The following is a 21,868-nucleotide window of genomic DNA, read 5'->3' as shown; positions in this document are numbered from 1 at the left end:
GAGTAACCAGGAAACCTCCTCATCCTAACTCATTAAGTTGACTGTGTGCCAACTTCCCGCAGGGCTTCCTTTATGGGTTTTTTAAAGGCAAAGGTAACATGAATTGAGTGCAAGAGGAAATTAAAAGTTTTTTATATAATTTCTTAAGGACATATTTATGACTCAAATCTTTATACATATGCAAAATCATCATTTCTATAGGTGTATGTCATAATTTTCAAGGATAAAGAGTTGAAATCAAATGGAATGACGAGCCCTTATTCATGGAAAGAAAACAAACAAGTGGGCTTAACCATTCAGTGTGCTCTGTATGACATAAGCTATTATTACTTCCATTTGTCAGTAGTCATAAAACCGTCGTGTCAAAGATTTTCCAAATATCCTAGAAATTAATGGATAAAGGATATGACATATTTCCTTACTGGGAGGACATTCCTAGAATCACCCTAGTCTTTCTTTATGTGCAACATGTACAGGAACAGACTTGTTTAATAGGTGACTTCTGATTTGCTCGCTTTAGAATCCACTTTGTGTCTGTTGCCACTGATAAGCTCTCTTTGTAACCTGTTTAACGTGAAGTCATACAATTTGTATATTATCCCAAGATTTGTGCTACTGAAAATGCTTAATACAAATAATTGAATGTCATCTTTTGGGGAAATGGAAATCGCTACATCATATTTACCTGTGTATAGTATAGTTTAGAATGTCATTTTCTTGCTTACAGTATTGAATTTTATTTCTTGCTTACAGTATAGAATTTTATTTTCTTGCTTAAGTAAATAGTCATTAAAGTGGTCTGGTGCAGTTTAAAGCTAATTAACAGCTGAGTTATAAACATGCAGTGAGTGGCATGTTATAATTAGAAAGTAGAATAAAGCAACATTTTGTTAGAAACCTTAAAACATATTCAGCAATAAATGTCTAGATAGTTGAAAGGATTAGAGTGAGATTGGTCTTATGTCTTAATGCTTATTTTTAGAACATATATTTTGGTATGTAACCCCAAAATGTGCTATCGTAGTGAAGTGGGTTCTGCCGTAGACATAGCAACTAGTGTCAACATTTAATGCATGATAAATGTACATGTATATGCGATACGCATTTGACTAAACTTTTAGAATTGTGTTTGAAGTGGTCCTTTAATTTTGGTTGCTTTAGATTGTTAGAGTAGTGACATTTAAGGTTGGTATCATGTGCAATAGAAAATTATTATATGAACATTATGTATATACCAAGTAAGTCTATGTGTACATGTGCAGAACTTTTGTAAAAATTCCCACCATTAAACTGCTTACTGGTGTTGTATTTTAGTTTATCAATGTTGTTTAATAGTAATATTAAAAAGATTTGTATTTTCATTCTGAACCAAGTAGATTTGTGCATAGTCAAATTTTGTTCTATGTGTAAAGCACTGTTCTTACACTGTTCAATCTCATGGCTTTGCACAAAACTGTTTAAAATGCAGAGGATATACTGCCCCCTAGTGGTGACTTTTATTATTGTTGTAATGTAATGTAATGTCATTCTCAACTGTACCATTGGTAGAGTATGATTTCTAGTGAACTCTGATGTTTTACACCCATTACGTTTGTCAATGTCCCCATCAAATATCACCTGTCTGTAGTTTAGTAGTATCAAGTCCCCCTGTAAAACTTGATAAATGTTTGGGTTGTGAAAAATATGAGTTTGGGTGATTCTGTATCAGAAAAATTGACATTCTTATAACAACTTTTACAAGTTTTCTTTTATGGAATTACCCATGTACACTTGCCCAACTACGCCACTGAATGAATATACAATTGTAGCACTTGCCTTTAAATCAGACTTACTTGCCCACTAAAGACCAATTGTTCTGTATTGCCTGACATAGCAACAGTTCAAACGTGTAAGATTTTTGTCATACACAGCAACTGAATGAAACGATAGTTTTTTTCAGGGATTCTGGGACAGAAATATTGAGAAAAATTTGAATACAGCTGTAAATAGGCCTTTAAAATTCAAGCAATACAAGAAAATCTTGTTACAACATCTTTTGTCAGCTGGGTTTTTAGGCAAGTCTGACATCCATGTGCTTACGTAGTTGTCAGCACCATTGGTTGCCTAGGGCAGGCAAGTGTTATTTGTAGTAGTACCCTTGATGTAAATGATGTGCAGATAGATGTGTAGTAGTGTGATACACCCTCCCTCTATGTATCTTTGGCTTTCTTCTTTGTATTCCCACAGAAAAGATTGAGTGAAGCTCGTCTCTCCATCCCGCACAACCTCGCCGGACATAGTCTCTCGGTTGGCCTCCAATTTCATATTACTCCTTTATATGTTATTTTGTAGTTTTGTTTTTTACATCCATATAGGTGTTTGCTTTGCTTTCAATGACCCCTGACCCCAAAGTGCATCCTGCAAGCATCTGACTGTTTCCATCCATCCATCTCACTATGCTCTTTTTAATTCTATTTTTTGAAGGTGCAATCTCTTTTTGGGGTCTGTTTATGTTGGTTATTTAATTTTGATGAGTTTTTAATGTTTTAATGATGTTTTGATGGTTTCATTGGTGAATTTTTTGTTCTAGCTTTTTGCAAGTTGAATTGAGTTTCCCTCTGGTCTTAGACATGATCATCATCTTTGTTCATTCAGTGTCGCAGTCATTACAAAAATCACCAAGCTGCTGTTTCTTCAAAGTCTTCCATGTCTCTCTGTCTTTTTTTTTTCTTCAACGATGCTAATTTGGTTCTGCCATCAATTTTTATGCAACAGTGTAATCATCTTTTCATCTTGTGTTTACCTGTAAACATTTTTAGGTAATTCATTCCGTGCAATGTGTCACATACAACATAATGTCCTTTTCTATTTATCTCATCCAAAAGTGAAAAATATCTTGGTATAACCATTTAACAGTGTTAGTGGTGCCAGGAAGAACTATAGGCCGATGGTCATATGAAGAGATTTTCATTGTTTGGATGAAATATATTGAAAACTTTCATATGTGATATGGGACACATTGAACGGAATCGCCTTTTTCTTTCTCACTTAACATTTCCTGTCCTTTCTACTCACGTAGCCACCTCCCAGCAATCATTAACAATCACATTTCCCCTGTTCTAGCCAATATTATTATAAAAGCATTCAGCATAATATTAATGCTTGTTAATTAGGGCTGCTCCTATTTCGAATCTAACCAAGACTCTTTTAGAAATTTTATACTGGCTCATCTTTAAACAAAATTATTTGGAAAGGCTGTGTTCATTGGGGACTTTTTGAAGGTCATGACGTGCTCATTCACTGAGGAGCAAACATTCAACATCGGTCTGTCCATTTACTGTTAGCATTTAGAGGGGTTTGTCATCATTGGTTGAATAAATAGAGAATTGATAACCAAGTGCTTAACTCCTTCATTCTTCCCTGTCTCCCCCCCCCTCATTTCATCTCTCTTTTTCTAATATCATTTGTATCTCACCATCGTTGTCATGGTAACTTCTCATTTCATCCAGTCATCTTTGTTTTGACATTGTCCCGACTGTCTTCTATGACATAAATAAACCCATTACCAGAATTACACACTCAAAGCAACATTGCACAATAACATCAAATTCTGTAATTGTCATCGTACAAAGAGGTACCATGAACATGGTGGAAAACCGGGCATCGATAACTATGTAAAGTACATTTAGCAGCATTATTGCCATCTTCATCATTGTTGAATGACAATGATCATCATCATCATCATCATCATCATCATCATCATCATCATCATCATCATCATCATCATCATTATTTATCATCATCATCATCATCATCATCATCATCATCATCACCATCAAATTCTTGATATCACTTTGAGCAATTCTATCTGTCATCCCTAGTTATAAAGAATTGATCTGTTGTCATTATCATCATCATCATCATCACTATCTTCATCATCACTGACATTGTCGTCATCATCACAACCACTATCATTACCCATCATCATCATCATCTACATCATCTTCATGACCACCACCACCACCACCATCACCACCACCATCATCTTCATCATCATCGTTGTCATCATCATCATAAATCTACATACCGTACTGTTCTTGTCATCATTGGTACTAACACTATCATCATCAATCTTTGTTTCATCATGTCACTTTTGCTAACAAATTACATGAACAAATAAATCATGTCCTGCTTTGGCAAGAGTTCCCAATCCAGCTATGGTGTTTTGAAATGGATTCAAATATTTGATTTTGTCTTTACCTTGCATTTAATAATGATTTGATTTTTGTTGTTGTTGTTGAATTTGTATTTTCTCATGAAGTTTTCCTAACTCCATTTCATTATAAGGAAACTTTGTAGTCGGTGAAATAACATAAAAGTTCACTGTAATGTAGTAATCATATTGAATTGGTGATCAGTGAAATTAATACCCAATTGTTGATTGTATTGAGAGAGTTTTTTCAAAATGTTGGTAACCAATGCAAACATTTAATGAAGCAGTCATGCAAAAATGATTAAAAAAAAAAAAACATGAAATCGCTGAAAAGAGAAAGTACTTTTCATGAAGAAACGTCCATCAAATTTACTCATGATGAAATTTTTCTTTAAAAAAAAATATTGCTCAGCATTATTTCAAATTACTTTTTATGAGATCACTGAAGTGTTGCTCCCCACAATTACAAAAAAGATAAAATAGTAAGCAAATTCCACTGCTGCTTATCAAAACATGCACATTGTCTTTGCAGATATTTAGATGCATTGTAGCACATAGGTAGCCTTCAATAGCTTATTTTACACTTAACTTTCACTAAAAATTCAGAAAGAAAAGGAAGAAACTCCCAAATAGTTGCCTTCATTGAACCTATATAATGAGTTTATTGCTTGGAATTACTTTGACCCACAATGACCTGCACTCCTCTAATGGTTAGAAAACAAATCATGATTATCTTTTCTCCCTATTAAAGTCATCTATTTAGTATTATATTGAAATGGGAGACACTTGTGGTATACTGGCAATATACTCTTTAGTGTACTGGCTATACTCTTTGGTAAATAGCGGACTTCCAATTCTAACATCGTTATATATATTCTCTTTTGCATGGTTTGGTTTTAAATAATGTTCTTTTATATTCATGTTTGATGTGACAAGGTTTTTCTTCTTCCGCTGCTACTCTCGTGGCGTCCATTTTATTTTCACAGAAAAGACTGAGTGAAGCTCGCATGTCGCTGCCGCAAAATCTGCAGGGTCTTAGTATGACGGTTCGACATCTTTTATTTATCTTTTATTTTTTTCTTCTTTTTATTCTCATGGATAATAATAACTGCTCTAAAATTTGACATCATGCAATTCCTCATCCTATTTTTTTCCTCATCGTACCTTCAACCCCCCATCATCGACCTGTAAGTCTTGAGAAATGATTAATCACATAAAGGCAATTTATATCTGTGCAAATGAGTGTTAAGAAATTCGAAATGAGTACATTTAAAATTCAACAAATATTTTGAATAGTTTCCAGATTATACATAGGCTGACACGTTTGTACTAGCTTTGAAAGTCATTTTGCATTCTAAAATATATAAATGAGGCATCTTTTTCATCTTCTATGTAAGGTTGCATTCTGAATCTATGGCAAAGAAAATTGATCAAAGATTTGCAATCGTAACTTTCCAATTCAAAAACAGCTCTCTTTGCTCCTAAATTTGTATGGATATAAAATGTGGCACTGTTTGTGGTCCTATTGGGATACTTTTCTCTTGATTTGCTCTTATCCTATTGCAATTTCATCTACCATGGGTGATATGATAAAAATGTGCTAAATATGTTGGATCAATCAAGTACCTTAGTTCAAACATCTCACTGCTGAGTACAACAATAGTGATCATCATCTGTTTAGAGGCAAAAGGGCATTATTTCATATCTTTTTATACAGAATGAATGCTCTTCTATCTCTCAGCAGATGATATGAGGTCATGGATTATGAAATCCCTGTGTCACAGTAGAAATCGATCCCATTTTGTAGTTTCAGAACAAAAACATATTTTTCTTTTTTTCACTTCATGCACTGCACAAATTTGTTCAGAATTTATTTTTCTTCTTATTTTCCGTAATCTGGTACATTGATTGATTTCAGCATATCCCCCATGGTAATTGAAAAAGGGGGGGAAATTTCTTCATAATTTTCTTTATCCTTATCCCCACCCCTCCTTATATCTCATGTAAATATCATTGCATTGCATTCTAAATGTTTCTTGAATGTACATGTATGTATGTTTTTTGTGGTCTTGCTTGTTCGTCTACACAGCGATGTGTATTGTCCTGCTACTAGTGTCTTCACTGTGCTTACCGACATCAAGAGCCAAAAGGGCATTGAATTATGAACTTAATGCCTTTTGGGTTCTAAGCAGACATTTGTGTGTGGTGTGGGCAGGCCTTGGTTACTACGTGTTTGTTGATATGATTGCTGTTTGTATTCCTAAATGTTGAACTGCATTTTAAACTTCTTATGCTTTAAAATGTAAATGTCTGTATCAAATCGTGTTTGTCATGAATTGTCTTTCATGAATTGCAAAAGGATATGTAACTTCAAAATAATGTTTGATTGATGTCAAATGCATGTTAGTTAACAAATTTTACTACGTTTTGTGTAATACATCATCCAACCACTGTTCATCTCCAAATATATTTTTCCTGTGTTTTCTTCTGTATGATACCCATTCCTTCATGTGTCTATAGTCCATTTGGAAAGGTTTAGGATCGGCTTATATGTATTCTTTAAATCTCAAATATTTTGTTTTACTGCTGCAACTTTTCTTTTGATTTCTCAATCTTCACCCAGGCCCTGTTTCATGAAACTTTTTATCAATAACAAAAGCCTCAATTCTAGAACAAGATATTCTCTCAGCTAATCAAATGCAACGATATCAGTGTACATGTAGCTGTATCTGTTATTGTTACTTGTTATCAATAAAATGTTTTATGAAACAGGGCCCAAACTTTTGTTTTCACATACCAGTATCATATATATCAAAATACACATGCATGTATACTTACTGATCTCCTGCTGCTTTCATGCAATGCTTATATATTAAAGGCATGCTATGGTAAAATAACAAAAATGATATTATATCCGCACAAAGAACACAGCAGGTACTGCAATCATAATTTTTTTTTCAGAAAATAAACTCATTAGCAATATATAATATTTGTGCTCCAATGCCGTATAAGTAAAAATCCATTACATATGTGTTAATTGTGTGAGATCCCATTTTAAGGGAGCCATTAACAATTTTCTCAGAATATTTTCACAGCTGTATGAAATTGATAAATGTATATTTTGTATCAGAAATAAATATAGATGGATACCATTATGTAAATGGATGCGGATAATGGATAATGCTGACTGCATTGAATGTTAACTTGTTTCGTACTAAGATTGAGATCACCTATTGGACTTGTATTTGATTTATAAATGATATTGTCTCTAATGGGTCAATGTACTGATAACTAAAATCATTGACAAATCTGCTGATAACCAATCAGGAGCAAGGATTTCATAAGCTTATATAACAAAAACTCATTTGTCACTGATGACAAGTTTTGTGAAATGGGGCCCAGATCTACAGTTCGTCTGCTGAGAGTAAATGCCCTTCTGGCTTTCATGTTCTACTTTGGATTATACTTTACATGCACACATGCGTCATGAACTGGAACAGCTGTTTGTGAACACCGTAGAATACTTTACACTTCAGCTGTAACAAACTAATGTGAAAATACAACAGGTGCATGTACAAATGACCTGCCAAATATCAAGAGATCATTGAAACATGGAGAAGTCCCACTTTGTGCATTTTAGAATAATCACTGCCAAAGTGATGGTGGTACTTCATGACTAACTTTTGTTTACTCTCTGAAGTAGAGTACTTCCACCTGATTTGAAAATGATATTGTCTCTAATGGGTCATTGTACGTGCCATCAGGGACTCGTTTTACAAAGCCTGTCAATGACACATGACCAAAAAAAAAAAACTAGTTTGGATTGTATTTCACATGCTCACATGTGTGATGAACTGGAACAGCTGTTTATAAACACTATAGAATACTTTGCACGTCGGATGTACAATCTAATGTGAAAATGCAAGAGTACAGAGATGGTGCCTGTACAAATGACCCCTCAAATATCAACAGGTCATTGAAAGATGGAGAAGTCCCACTTTGTGTATTTCAGAATAATCTCTGCCAAAGTGATGGTGGTACATGTACTTCATGAATATCTTGTTTCCTCTCTGAAATAGAATACTTCCACCTGTGTTTCACATAATGTACTCTCTAAATGCATGAATGAAAAATGGATTACATAACTTTCATGAACACATATCCAACTTTGTCTTCCTGGGCTCTACAGTTTCGTATACATGACCCTTATGTACCCATGCACATATATATATATGAAGTGGCTTAGTGGATTGCTGTACTTTTTGTATTGACATGTAAACTGAATACATTTGAGAGAGGGCGATTGGGGAAAAAAAATTTGTGTGTGGGGGGGGGGGGGGGTGAAGTTGGAATATTCAGCTAGTATTTACAGGTGATAGGCCTATATTTTCAAAAGTTTTGTTTTCTTATTATTTGTTTTAGTCTCTCGAATCGTATCAAAGAAGTAAACCAGAACCCATTAAACATAAGCAGGATTTTAGACATGGAAGGTCTAAGGTATGTGTTACCATGGTAACGTGTGAGTTTTACTGCACAGGGTGGCGTTTTACTGACCAGAAGACCTATCAACAAGCTGGATTTTACTTTACCAAGATACACAACTGCACATTATACCCATCTTCTTATGAAGTGCCACGATTCACTTCTGAAGATTATAGATAATAACTGCACCATTAACTAAAAACATTTCACTACATATATATTGGATTCTAAACAAGTGTGTCTTCATAAATTTACAACACAAGTTCACATTTCTTAACATAAGTTATTTTACCCGCCACTTAGTAATAATAATATAATAATAATACTTTGTTCTTTTATAGTGCATTTCATATGTGTTGACATTTCAATGCGCTTTACAATATAATTACTGGTATATATAAAATTTAACAACTAACAATATCATATGAGGAAGATGAGTAAGCAGAAGCATATATAAAAAACAATGAAGTTCTTACGAAGAGAAAAAATACAACATTACTTGTAACATTTACTACTTAAATGACTGTTGAAGTTGTAAGAAGAGGACATTTTTTTAAACTGATAGGTTAGACTTTTGAATTGAATCCTCTGCTTTATGTTTAGCCTTTATTTGTGCTTTCTGTGTATTACTCTCTTTAAAATAAAAAATAAATTAACGAAATCACAATTATGATAGGAAAAGAAGATGATTTTAAACATATCTACCAACTTAAATCTTTTCACTACTATTCATGAGCACTTTCATTGAAGTTTGGTGTTTTTTTGAAGTGTCTGAACTCTTCCAATTTTTTTTAGATAAATTTTGTGAAATGGGGATAAGGAAAAATGAATAAATTATTGCCTTATTAACAAATAATCACAAATAAAATCTTGTTGTGAAATATATAACTAATTTATTGATTTACACAGATTAAATTTTATGCACTTACTCATGTAGCTTTTGTCAAATAAATGTTTAATTGATTAATAGTGTGTATTAATGATAAATTGACAAAGACTACAGAAAAGTTTCAGTTTATGTGATTTCCGAGAAGAAAAAAAAAGAAAAATCACACATTCACTCAAACTATTTAGCTTTTCCATCTTTAGAGATGAATTGAAAACCCTTATCCATATAGATAAATGTCTTTTTATTTTCTGATGAAAACAGTCCCTCTTTAGACTTATTATTTTACAAAATTCTTTTGAAAGATGGTTAGATTTGATTGATGAATATCCATACCCTATTTTGTAATGACTCGGCATATCTTCAAATGAATACAAATAACTTCACTCATGTAATCATTTTTTGAATGATCTATATATTTGTTTACTTTTAGTCTTTCCACTCTGTCTCATGTAAAGTGGATTCTCCTAGGCTACACAGAATGCATCATAATAAGTTTGAAAGGTCCAAGGTATGTTGCCATGACAATGGCTTTGTTTGCATGGCCGAATATGTGATGTTCTAAACTTGGGGAGCACTAACTGCCTTTCCTTCATCACTCTCAATGCTATTGTGGGATGAGGATTCATTTATTCAAATATTTATTTGAAGAAAAAGAAAATTGTGTGTTGTGGCGCAGGATTCTAAAAAGAAGATAAAAATGGTTAAAGAATATACTGTGGGAATGATATACACACATAACAGGGTGACTGGGTCCTTTAATGAAAATGTTGCAGTGATGGTGATTTGGGGTTCAGAAGTGTTTGAATTAATGCCGACCCCCCCCCCCCCCTATGTCATGCCCCACCCCTCCCCCACCAATAAATTGGGAGGAAAAACTCCTCCAAACAAGTTTGTGCTTATAACAAACCTACTGTTCCAAACTACTTCAGCAAATACTGCAACCTAATTTGATAGGAGGTGCAATGGCTTAGTGGTAGAGCAGTAGTCTTGTAACCGGAAGGTCCCGGGTATAAAACCAAGTTGATGTGTTAGTGCCTTTTGGTAAGGCATTAATCCTCATGATCAAGTCCCTCGGAGTGGATTTAAAGCCGTCTGTTCACTGATTGCTCACTTACAAGGACATACACTTGCTTTCTTAGCAATTAGGTAAAACAAACAAACAAACAAAGAATTGATGTCAGCTTCTGTTTTCTGTAACAACTATCTGAACAGAGCATCTCTTGGAACTCTCTTTGACATTTCTGCCATGTTTGATTGTCTGTGCAGGTTGTTGCAACTTGATGTACATGTATACTATGTCCAACAAGACCCTTTTGACTCCTATGTCTATCCTCCTATGGACATGATGGAACCACCTGGCTGATGAGAAGCAGTCCGGAGATAAAGACGACAAATTGTGTTTTAGTCATTGTTCAGTGCTACCTGAAAAGATTTTGATTTGCTGTAGATTTTCCTGCAAATAATACCCCCCCCCCATTACTCTATCATTGAATATTAACCTCTAATGTTTTTGCACACATGTGATTTAACGCACATATTCAATTTTTTGACATATTAAAATCACTATTCACTGATTGTAAGAGTCTTTATGTTCATGTTAATGACATGCTCATCATTAAAAATAGATTTACATTATGTTTACATTTTAGAACAAACTATGTTAGCTTGAAGTTATGTTAAAAAATATGTCATTGTTATTATGTGGAATATTGCCTATCATTCATTCTGTTCCCCATGGTGGCAATAATGAATTATTGAAACATATTCATATTTTATGTCCATTTATGATTATAAAATTTTATGGTTTATGATAAAGTTCACAGCAGAAAGAATAAATTATTTCACTTATTAATAAGGTGCAATACACTGACATCACATACAGTATTTACATGTATGTATATACAGAATTAATATGGCTAATCGTTCATTTCCATTTTGTGATTCAAATGATAACTAGTAAATTAATATATGCCTGTTTATTTATATTTTTAATGTGCTTTTCCATTTTGTTGTTGTAGTCTTTCCATTCCTACCCAACTAAATCCGAATCCCTACGGTCCAATAAATCAGATTCCTCGTATAGGTTCAAAAGGTCAAAGGTATGTTACCATAGCAACAGCATTTCTTCTTGGCACTTGTGTGACGGTCTGGACTCCTAATTTAGAGATCACCCACTTTTCTTTCTTTAAGACTTTCAACCTTTTGACCTGTCATATGTCATTTGTGTTGAATAATATCAGAATGTTGAAAATACGTGTGTGCTGTGATTTCTACTTGTATATAACAATTCAATAAGATTATAAATATTAAAAAACACAAGTTTTACCGTATGTAATGCCCTGCTGGGGCACTAATGTCCTTTGGCAAGACATAAATCTACATCTGCCACTCTCCACCCAGGTGTTTAATGGGTACTGGTAGGAAGGAATTCCTTGAATGCTGTGAGCGCCGAAATCGGCAGCCTAGCAGAGCCGGGTCATATTCGGAGCGCCTTGAGCACCTTGCATGGTGTATATGTGCGCTATATAAATATCTGATATTATTATTATTATTAGTAGCAGTAAACGCCTCATAGATCTTGGGTGATATCCTGAGAATGTTATTGTCCTGACTTCAGTGACCATGTTTTGATTGGCTTCACAAATTTAAAATTGCAACAGTTCATCTGTGTCTCCACAGATGTGTTCTGCTTTATATGCAGCCACCTTTAATATGCATGGTCATTAATAAATGACACACCATAAGTTTATATTTATTATTTAGCACTTGAAATCATGTTACTGGAATCAAGGTGAACATTGTCACCTGGGTTCCAAACATCAAATCTACTTACACAATCACTTGTGAATACATGTACGTTGTAAACTTTGTGTTGGATGTTTGTGAAAATGAGTGTGCAAATCTGTTTTACAGGCACAGGTACCAATATGGTAACAACTAGTAAGAAGATTCAGTGTTGCTCAATTCATTATCTTGTTTCTCAACATTAATATTTCCTCACCTTTAATATGATGTCTTTTTCTCCCCCTTTTCTTTTCCATTGTTAACGATTTGATGTCACGGTCTAACCATTCTCCATTCAATTTTCAACATAACACCTGTTTTTCTTTCTCATTATGGTTAAACCTCTTATCCTTTGAAGATAATCTTTGCCAAGATGATCAAGTATAAACATCCAACATGATATCATGTATCATCCTCTGTAACTGACAAGAAAAATGTTTTATCTTTATGTATTATTTATGAGTTAATGCCCTTCTGGCTCTCAACTGAGGATACACTTATGTAATATATTGCATTGGGTATAATGGATACACATCCATCACGTTATTCATCTTTCGCAAAGAGTTTGTTGTTAAATGAAGTAATACTGATAATATATGTATCTTCTGAAATACAATACATAATTTTTATGTGTAAAGTCTGCACTCTTTCTATGTTTGTGTTTTGCAAAGTCTGTTTTATAAGTATTGTAGGTTTTAGATTATCGGTAGTAGAAATCTAACAATTTAATCATCATTTAACAGATGTTAAATCATTATTACAAAAATGTACATATTCACGTAATTAGATATGTCCATTTTGATTTCAGTGAGCTGCGTAGATTTATTGATAGCAATTACTATGTAAAGTAGCAAATGTTCATTTAAATTAAAGAAGAACAAACATATATATAATGCCTTCTGGTATATATATATTCATTGTCAGTAATATAAAATATAAAACTTATGAAGTCTTGTTTAAAATCTTTGTGCAATAAGGTTTTAATTAGTGTATTTTTTTCAGAGATAGTGTTGAATACTCTGGGAATATTAATATTCCTTACAAAATATTAATTTCAATAGCCAATGATCTACAGCAGATATGTGTAATATTGTTTGAATTTGAATTCTCCCATATCCCTTTCTGTTCTCACCCTCGGACAAAAATTTGGAAAAGAAACTTTGTTATGTGTTAATCATGAATATTTTCATTTAACAAAAGCTTTCTGAATCACTTGATTGTTAGTGCTTTGGTACAGAGCACTCATAAGCTATAAAGTCATGCTTCATTTCTCTCTCATGAGTATGACATTATACCATCCTTGTATTTAAGTGCCTGTATATACATATATGTGTATATTTCTTCTTTGTAATATACATTGTAATTTTTCTATAGGTGATTGGTTGCCACTAACACATTTTTATTTAAACAGTGCCATCAATAATACTAACATTTATTTACTGGAAATCATTTCATGCTTGCACCAAATTACGTATTTATCCATGACGTAAATAAGTTATGTCATACATGTGGTTTGAACTAATAACCTTTGCATTCCTATGGTGAAATAACTTTTTCATGTGATGGTGAAATAACTCTTTCATGTGATGCTGAAACTTGTGGATATTAACATAGAATGTGCTCTTGGTTAATATTGAAGTCTTGCTTACACATGATGCTGTATACTGCCTCAAATAAAACACCATGGCAAAATAATAACATTTTAAGTGTAAAATAATGGTGAATGGGGTGAAGGGAGTTGGTCCCTGCAATGTAGTCCCTTAAGCTTTACTTTGTTACTGAGGGAAACGTCATGCCCTATACAAAAAGTGAACGAGGCCGGCTGTGTATATACAGGCATTGGACTAGGTAAGGTTAGTCCAATGATTGGAAAAAAATCAGTTGCCCGTTACCGGGGTAATACTCATATTTCTGGGCACTTGTTCATTACAGATGAAGTTTAGGGACAGTTAGAGGCAGTTTAGCAGAGCATGTGTAAACAAGGTCAAAAGCCGCTATTAAAATGCTGATCTTGAAGTTGTATGGCTAACTCAAAATATAAATGGAAAGACTATTGATATATTAATATCCATCGCTAAAGTGAGTTTTGGCATTGAAAATATGAATAACACTGCTTTTACCAATAACCGCAAAAGTATGTATGCTGCTTCACATTGCTTGCTCATACACAAATACAATGCCTTTTTATTGTTTGAGGAATTAATGGCAGAGCATGGTTTTTGATTGCCTGCATCATCAAGTCAATTTGTCACCACTCTTGAAAGAAGGGTAATCCTTTAGGTGCTTGGTCTTATCATTGCACAATACTCATGCTTTTGTTTGTTTTGTTTTTCCCTTCCAATCTCATCATTTTCCGCACAGGCAAGGCACAGTTTCATGAGGAAGATCCCTCAAGGCGCAGAGGCCTCCAACGTCCTGATCGGCGAGGTGGATTTCTTGTCGCGTCCAATCATCGCGTTCGTGCGTCTCCAGTCGGCGGTATCCCTCGGTGATCTGACGGAGGTCCCCATCCCGACGAGGTTCCTCTTCATCCTCCTGGGCCCCCAGTCTGGGGAGACCAAGCGGTACCATGAGATCGGCAGATGCGTCGCAACGCTCATGTCAGATAAGGTATCAATTCACTCGTCAATTGAAATTGAAAATGCATTAAACCTTAAATTCAGGCGAAAAGACTGCTTTTCTGTAAGGCTGTGTGCAATAACATAGACCAAGCCCCCGTCTTACAAAGAGTTACGATTGATCCAAATCAATCACAAGTCCTCCAATCAATTGCAAGTTTGCAGTCTCCTATCTCTTATGCACATAGTTGGGATTTATATCAATCACAAATAGGTTGCAATCAATATCAACTCTTTGTAAGACGGGACCCAAGTGTACCTTGAGATTGAGAGATGTGTTACTACATGCTTGTCAGGCAAGGTATCAATCCACTTTCCATTGGTCTTGTGAGGCATACTTCTATGTGTTGTCAAGATGTATATTGTTGTTGGAGCTATAGAGATAAAGCGCGTTGCAGTATGAACATGCAGAAGATGGAATCCCTAGTTCTTGATTCCCTATTTCTGGCAATCTTGACATTTGAAGATGGCTCATCATATTTTCTCTTTGGAAATGTTAAAGTTTGCTCTTACTTTTCCAATCTTCTGTACTTACTTTAACAAAAATTCACCTTCAGACACTGGTTGTAGATTTACAAGTTTTCTTCTTTCAATATTGTTTGTTTGTTTGTTGTTGCGTTTTTATTGGGGGTGGGGGGGGGGGTGCTTGAATACAAAAAGTGTGAATGGAACAATACATAGCACAGTCACGCATAAAACCTTGATATAAAAACCTTGGTCCACCCATGTCAGGCTTTGATTGAAGAGGGGTGAAGGAGCCCCATGGCATGATGCATTAACACATTGTTCCTTTGTTTTGGCTTATCCGTCTGTCTAGGTTTTCCACGATGTTGCTTACAAGGCCAAAAGTACTAAGGATCTTCTCGCAGGCATTGATGAGTTCATCGACTCTGTTACAGTTCTTCCACCCGGTAAGTCAGCCCCAAAACTCTGGAATAACTTACCATTGGAAGTCAGGAAATCACCATCTCTGAATATCTTTAAATTAAAACTGAAAGAACATCTTTTCAATTAACCGTAAATTTAAGCATATCAGGAGCTCTTGTAGCGAAGTAGAATATATACTTAATGTTGGATAGTTTATGCGCTCTATAAATGTATTATTATTATTAAGTCGACTATAGATCCCATAGTGTTGCCATGCCAACGGACCGTCATATGAAAGTCACATTTGGGGTGTTGCCCTCATGTATCCTAGTAACAACAACATGATAGTGAAGAGTAGTTTTTTCTGATTTTCTTATATTTTTAAGGTCTTCCATCCTTGGTGATATTGTTGTTTTTGTTTTAATATTAATGATGATGATGATGGAAATGAGAAAGAAAACCAGTACTTGAACATAAGTGTATAATAATTTTGTAACTCCCTGTATGCTTTACAACTTCCATGATGAATTGCATGAATTATAAAATGCAAACATTCCAAGTCAAATTGGTAAAATGTACCCCAAAAAAAATTCATAAAAAGAGAAAAAGAATAGATTTTTATATAGAAAATTGAATTATCAATCATTGCTTGAGCACATGTCTGTCAACCACCAATCTCTATCAAGCTGTGTATATATCCCTTTCTTGCTTTTTGCAACTTTTTACAATTTCCAACTCCATCATTAACTCCCTTTCATTAGGTGCATGGGATCCCAACATCAGAATCGAGCCCCCCAAGGTAGTGCCCGATCAGGCCAAGAGATTGTCCCACTTCCAGACTCCCAACGGCCACGCAGAAGGGATAGATGAAGAAGACGGAGGAGGAGGAGGAGGAGGAGGGCATAATGGAGAGCATGAAGGACTCGAGAGAACTGGAAAGTAAGTTTTGGAACAATTGCATACCAAGTTGCTTTGTACTTATCATTTTTTGATGATTCTAAAACCTCACTCTGTATACTAGTTCTCGTGCAGTACATACATGATGAATCGACCCTCCCAATAACTTCTAGGCAGTTTCATTCACAAGGTAATTACTAAGCCCGAGTCCGTCCAGTCGGTCACACCGTATCCCGACCGTCGCCCTCTGGTCCCGGTTTCGTTTTTTGGGAACCGATGCTCCAATAAAAATAATGAAATATAGGACTGAATCGACAACTTGCCTAGTTTTGTCGAGCAGTTTAGCTCTCCGCAAACAGATACAAACTGAACATAGATGAATGCTTGGTTTTCATTTGCCCCGGGCGCCGTACGATTAATTGGTCTACAATTTTTCGGGCCCCTTGTAGACTAATCGCAGGCCAAATGTAAATTAGGCATTATATGTGTAACTCTGTATGTATGCTGAAGATATGCGATATTTATAGAGGCAAGTGGCAGTTCCTGCTAGCTGATATCGGGACACCATTTATAAATGCCCTGACATCACCATATTCCTTCTGTATGTTCCTGTTTGTAGGATATTTGGTGGTCTGATACAGGACTGCAAGCGTCGCTTCCCATTCTACTTGAGTGACTTCAAGGATGCCTTTCACCTGCAGTGTCTGGCTTCGTTCATCTTCATGTACTTTGCTTGTATCACCCCCGTCATTACGTTTGGAGGACTGCTAGGAGAGGCAACAGAAAACAGAATGGTACGTACTTAAAAAAAAAAAGGGAAGACTGAAAATGAAAGAAATATGTTACCGTAAATCTTTAAAACCTGAAGTCACTAGAAGCGACATAAGTGACAGTATTCGTAATACCTTTCATCGTGTTCGATTTTCGTTGAAAAATCTAGTCAAAACAGTGTAGTTCTACAAGTAATGTTTATTATTTACTACGATCTTCGTTAATGGTTGTTTTCTGTCAGAAATAACTTTCCAGATGTAAATGTACTATGACATCATAATTTGAGAGAGAACCCAAATAAAAGGGTACGATCCACATGTGCATTGTATGTGATACAGTGAAACCTGTCTATAAAGACCTCCAAGGGAGACAAGAAAAGTGGTCTTTATAGGCAGGTGGTCTTTTTGTATAGGTTCCTTAAGTACATGTTTCAATGAGAAAACATTTTCAAGGAAAACATAAATTGTGGTCTTTGTAGACAGGTGGTCTTTCTATACAGGTGGTCACTAAAGCAGGTTTGACTGTATAATATAACTCAAACCCAAACTTTCTCCCCACCCTAATCCCCCATTCTTCAAACTTTCTAATGTCCTTTGGCAAGACATTACTCTACATTTGCCACACTCAACCCAGGTGAGGTAAATGGGTAGGATTATTATTATTATTATTATCTTCTTCCATGTATCTTGTGAACAGAGTGCGTTAGAGGGTCTACTTGGGGCTTCCATCTGTGGTGTGGCATTTCATCTGTTCTCGGGTCAACCTCTCACCATCTTAGGTTCAACGGGTCCTATTCTAGTCTATGAGAAGATCTTGTTCGGCTTCTGCAAGTAAGTTTTCTCCCATCTCTCCTAGGTCAATAATGTATATTATGATCTAGACTTGATACCAATTAAAGAGATTCACTAACAAGCTTCACAGGTATGTTTTTTTCTTGAAAAAAAAGGTGAAACTACCTTCTCTTGGTCCAGATAGAGAGTCTATTTCTTTGATAGGATTTGCTACCTGTTGCAGGGGGATCTGTGGTACTCCAAGGACTGAGAATACAATTTTTTTCAATTTAAAATGGACATTACACCTTAGAACATTGATAAAATGAATTTGTTATTTAGTAACAATAAAAATATGTTCTTCAAATTGTCTCAATAAAAATCTGAATTGATATACTTAATATCACTGGAAGAATGCATGATTTATCAAGCTGATTTCCAAATGACCTCAGTCACTACTAATATTCCTATATACTTGATTACAGGAGCCATCTGTTTACCTTAGCCAACGGGTTAAGACCTCTAATTTTTGTTTTCTTTCAGGACTCAAGAATTGGACTACCTATCGTTTCGTTTCTGGATCGGTCTGTGGACGATGGTATTTTGTGTAATCCTGGTTGCTACGGATGCCAGTTCTTTTGTGAAGTACTTCACCCGCTTCATCGAAGAGAGCTTCTCAAGTCTCATCTCCTTCATCTTTATCTATGAGTCTGTTCATAAACTGATGAAGATCTACAAAGAATATCCAGTAGCAAGGTAATATAACCTCATGCTAGGTAATATAACTTCAAAATATATTTAATGATTTAAAAAAAATGGTTTAATTGCTTATTAGGAACTCTGGTTGATGCATTGGCAAATTCAGAAACTGGTCAAGAGTACTAACGGACGTGACTGTAATAAATGGTTGATGGTGCATTTTGGTGGGGTATTCTAAAGTTAAGCCGCTTATTTGAAACTTTTCAATTCTTTGTCGCTTCAGTAATATTACTCTGTTAATGAATGTTGCCTCGGAAAAGAATACCGGTAGTAAAAACAATTTTCAGTGAAAAGTCTGCATAGTATAGTAAACAATGAGCTTAACATGACCTTTCGCACCGGTAGTGCTTTTTGGGAAATGCGTATTTATAAATACGTTGTGTCTGATTGGACAGTGGGTTTCTTGCTTTGTCTCTGGCCAGCTCTGATATGCTCCATTGCATTTTTTCAGGGCCAACTAACCCCGTACTATAGGTGGGGCTAGCCCACTTTGGTAAATTTGTGTCTGAACAGCAAGTTGGCTAGGCTTAACCCGCACTGTAGGTGGGGCTAAGACCCCCTATAGCCCCACCTATAGTCCGGGGCTAATCAAAATTTTCCAAGTGTGAAAAGCATATTAGGGTTTTTTATGCTCATGTTGTCTTAAATACAGTTAAATGTGACTTTGTGTCATAGCAAAGATAAAAGAAAAAGATAAAAAATCTTTTATTTTTTTCAATATTAATGTGAAGTATTTTCAAGAACACAAAACTGTTCAACCCTATTCCTGTATATGCATGAAATGGCAAATGAATAACAAAATGGGATGAAATATCTAACCCTGTGCATTATTTTTCCAATCTAATCACGATACCCTAGATATGCAAACGATAACACGACGTATGAATGCATGTGCCAGACGGCGACAGGCCTGTTTGAGTACGACGAAAAAGACTTCTACACGGAATCGAAAATAGACTGTGATAGCCTGAACGGTACGCTGGTGGGTAACTGGTGCGGGAAGCATGTCCCGCAGTCTGATATCTTCTTCATGTCACTCATCCTCATGCTGGGAACGTTCACCATCGCATATAGCCTCAAGGAATTCAAAACCACAGGGTACTTCCCAACCATTGTGAGTATCAACATCCAATGAGAGATCTGGGCCCCATCGCACAAAACTTACCATTGATGGTAACTTTGCCATCAACTACCATGGTAAGAGGGCTCAACAGCCAATCAAAATCAAGGTTTCCATGGTAGTTACCATTGATGGCAAAGTTACCGTCAATGGTAAGTTTTGTGTAGCATGGCCCTGGGCTTGTATTCATTTAATCTTACTACCGTACATCTCCCTGTATAAGACCCACCTGTGTATAAGACGCACCCCTTTTTGCAGACATGGCCGAGAAAGAAAAAAAAAGTTGAACAATTTAATTTAATTTTTTTAAATATGCTTTGTTTACTGTTTATGCCCCTCCACCTGGCACTGTGCCGGGCGATGCTCACCAGTTGTTATTGTAGGTAGGACAAACATCATGGTGTGTCCTACCTGACAACATGTAATATATGCAATTTGCATTCTGACTATTAAAATACAATTGTCTGTAAAATAATTTGTAACAAGGCACTTAAAGATGAAGTTGAGTTCTGGTTATGCGATTGCATTGTGAAACAAACGTTGTGGAATCGATCAGAAAAGGTTGATCATCTAGCATATACGTGTTGGTGTGTACTGCAAGGTTCTGGAATCATCAAAATGATCAGAAAGTTGGCCCAGTCTCGGTAAAGTTACAAGCACTTTACACAGAAAGATGTATACGGGACTACATGAACATGTGGCATAAAAATCCGTCCCGATTTTTATGATGTTACATGCCATATTTAGAATAATAAGGTATTTGAAGAGCCATGTTTTTCAGGGACCATTTTTTTTATATGATGTTCTTCTACACTTGCATAATACAATGATAATGCTCACAAATTATTTTTCACCTCTACCCAGAACTCAACCTTCTCTTTAACAAAGATTTGTGCATTAAATTTTATTACACTACTAAATAATAATAGTATAAACTTATAGAGCGCACACACCGTCCAGGGACGCTCATGGCGCTAGCTCAGCAACAGTTCTCTTTGATACAGGAAAAGTAAATAATTTTACAATTTTTTTTTTTTTTTTTTGCAATTTTTTTTTGTTATGACCCATTTCGGTGCTCAGCTCTGCCCGATGGGGCCCGGTGCCCTCCAGCTGCTCCGTTCACTGACAATTTAAGGGACTGTTGAGTATGAATAATGTATATTGATGAACGTTCGTACAGCCACCCTAACCTTCTCACATGTATTCTGTTCCTCTGTTTTCTTTGGCTTGATAGATAAGAACGACGGTGAGTGACTTTGCTGTTCTCATTGCTGTAGTGATCATGGTTGGAGTGGATAGACTGTTTGGTGTTGATACGCCTAAACTACTTGTCCCATCAGAATTCAAGGTAAGTTGATGCTTTACGTATAGCCTCAAGAGACTTTGGCATCACATAATAGTATATTGCTGTAAGACCACAATCTTTATGTTGATTCCTGACAAATTGCGGTTTTTGTTATAAGCTAGTGAAATCTTTGTTTCTGATTGGGTATCAGTGGATTTGTCACTGATTTTGGTTGTGTGTCATTGAAAAAAGGCTTTGTGAAACGGGTCCCTGGTGGTGATGAAATACATGCATCAGCATATGATTATTAATGTGCAAACAACTGTTAATAATCATTCATTAAAGTTTCATGTTTCTGAAATGGTTTGTTTGTTACCATTGCTTTCTTATGTAGGACTAGATGTGTTTGTCATTGTCCTCAGAATTATCATTAC

At 35.4% G+C, this 21,868-nt stretch overlaps 1 protein-coding gene across 1 annotated transcript in view; it reads left to right on the top strand.

Annotated features, from left to right (window-relative positions):
* Nucleotides 1–21,868, top strand: part of NBC (sodium bicarbonate cotransporter) — a gene marked incomplete at its 5' end in the record, with an annotated part of 41,289 nt that overhangs the window by 6,661 nt on the left and 12,760 nt on the right. Inside the window, 9 exon segments of the mRNA NM_001079551.1 lie at nucleotides 2,227–2,286; nucleotides 14,709–14,957; nucleotides 15,783–15,876; nucleotides 16,594–16,771; nucleotides 17,349–17,523; nucleotides 18,197–18,330; nucleotides 18,814–19,026; nucleotides 19,888–20,143; nucleotides 21,384–21,497. Coding sequence (NP_001073019.1) covers nucleotides 2,227–2,286; nucleotides 14,709–14,957; nucleotides 15,783–15,876; nucleotides 16,594–16,771; nucleotides 17,349–17,523; nucleotides 18,197–18,330; nucleotides 18,814–19,026; nucleotides 19,888–20,143; nucleotides 21,384–21,497 — 1,473 coding nt within the window.

Source organism: Strongylocentrotus purpuratus, unplaced genomic scaffold (genome assembly GCF_000002235.5).
Source record: "Strongylocentrotus purpuratus isolate Spur 01 unplaced genomic scaffold, Spur_5.0 spur5_scaffold_7, whole genome shotgun sequence".
NCBI classification, from domain to species: domain Eukaryota; kingdom Metazoa; phylum Echinodermata; class Echinoidea; order Camarodonta; family Strongylocentrotidae; genus Strongylocentrotus; species Strongylocentrotus purpuratus.
The sequence above is the reverse complement of the archived record's forward strand: the minus strand, read 5'-3'. Positions and strand labels throughout refer to the sequence as shown.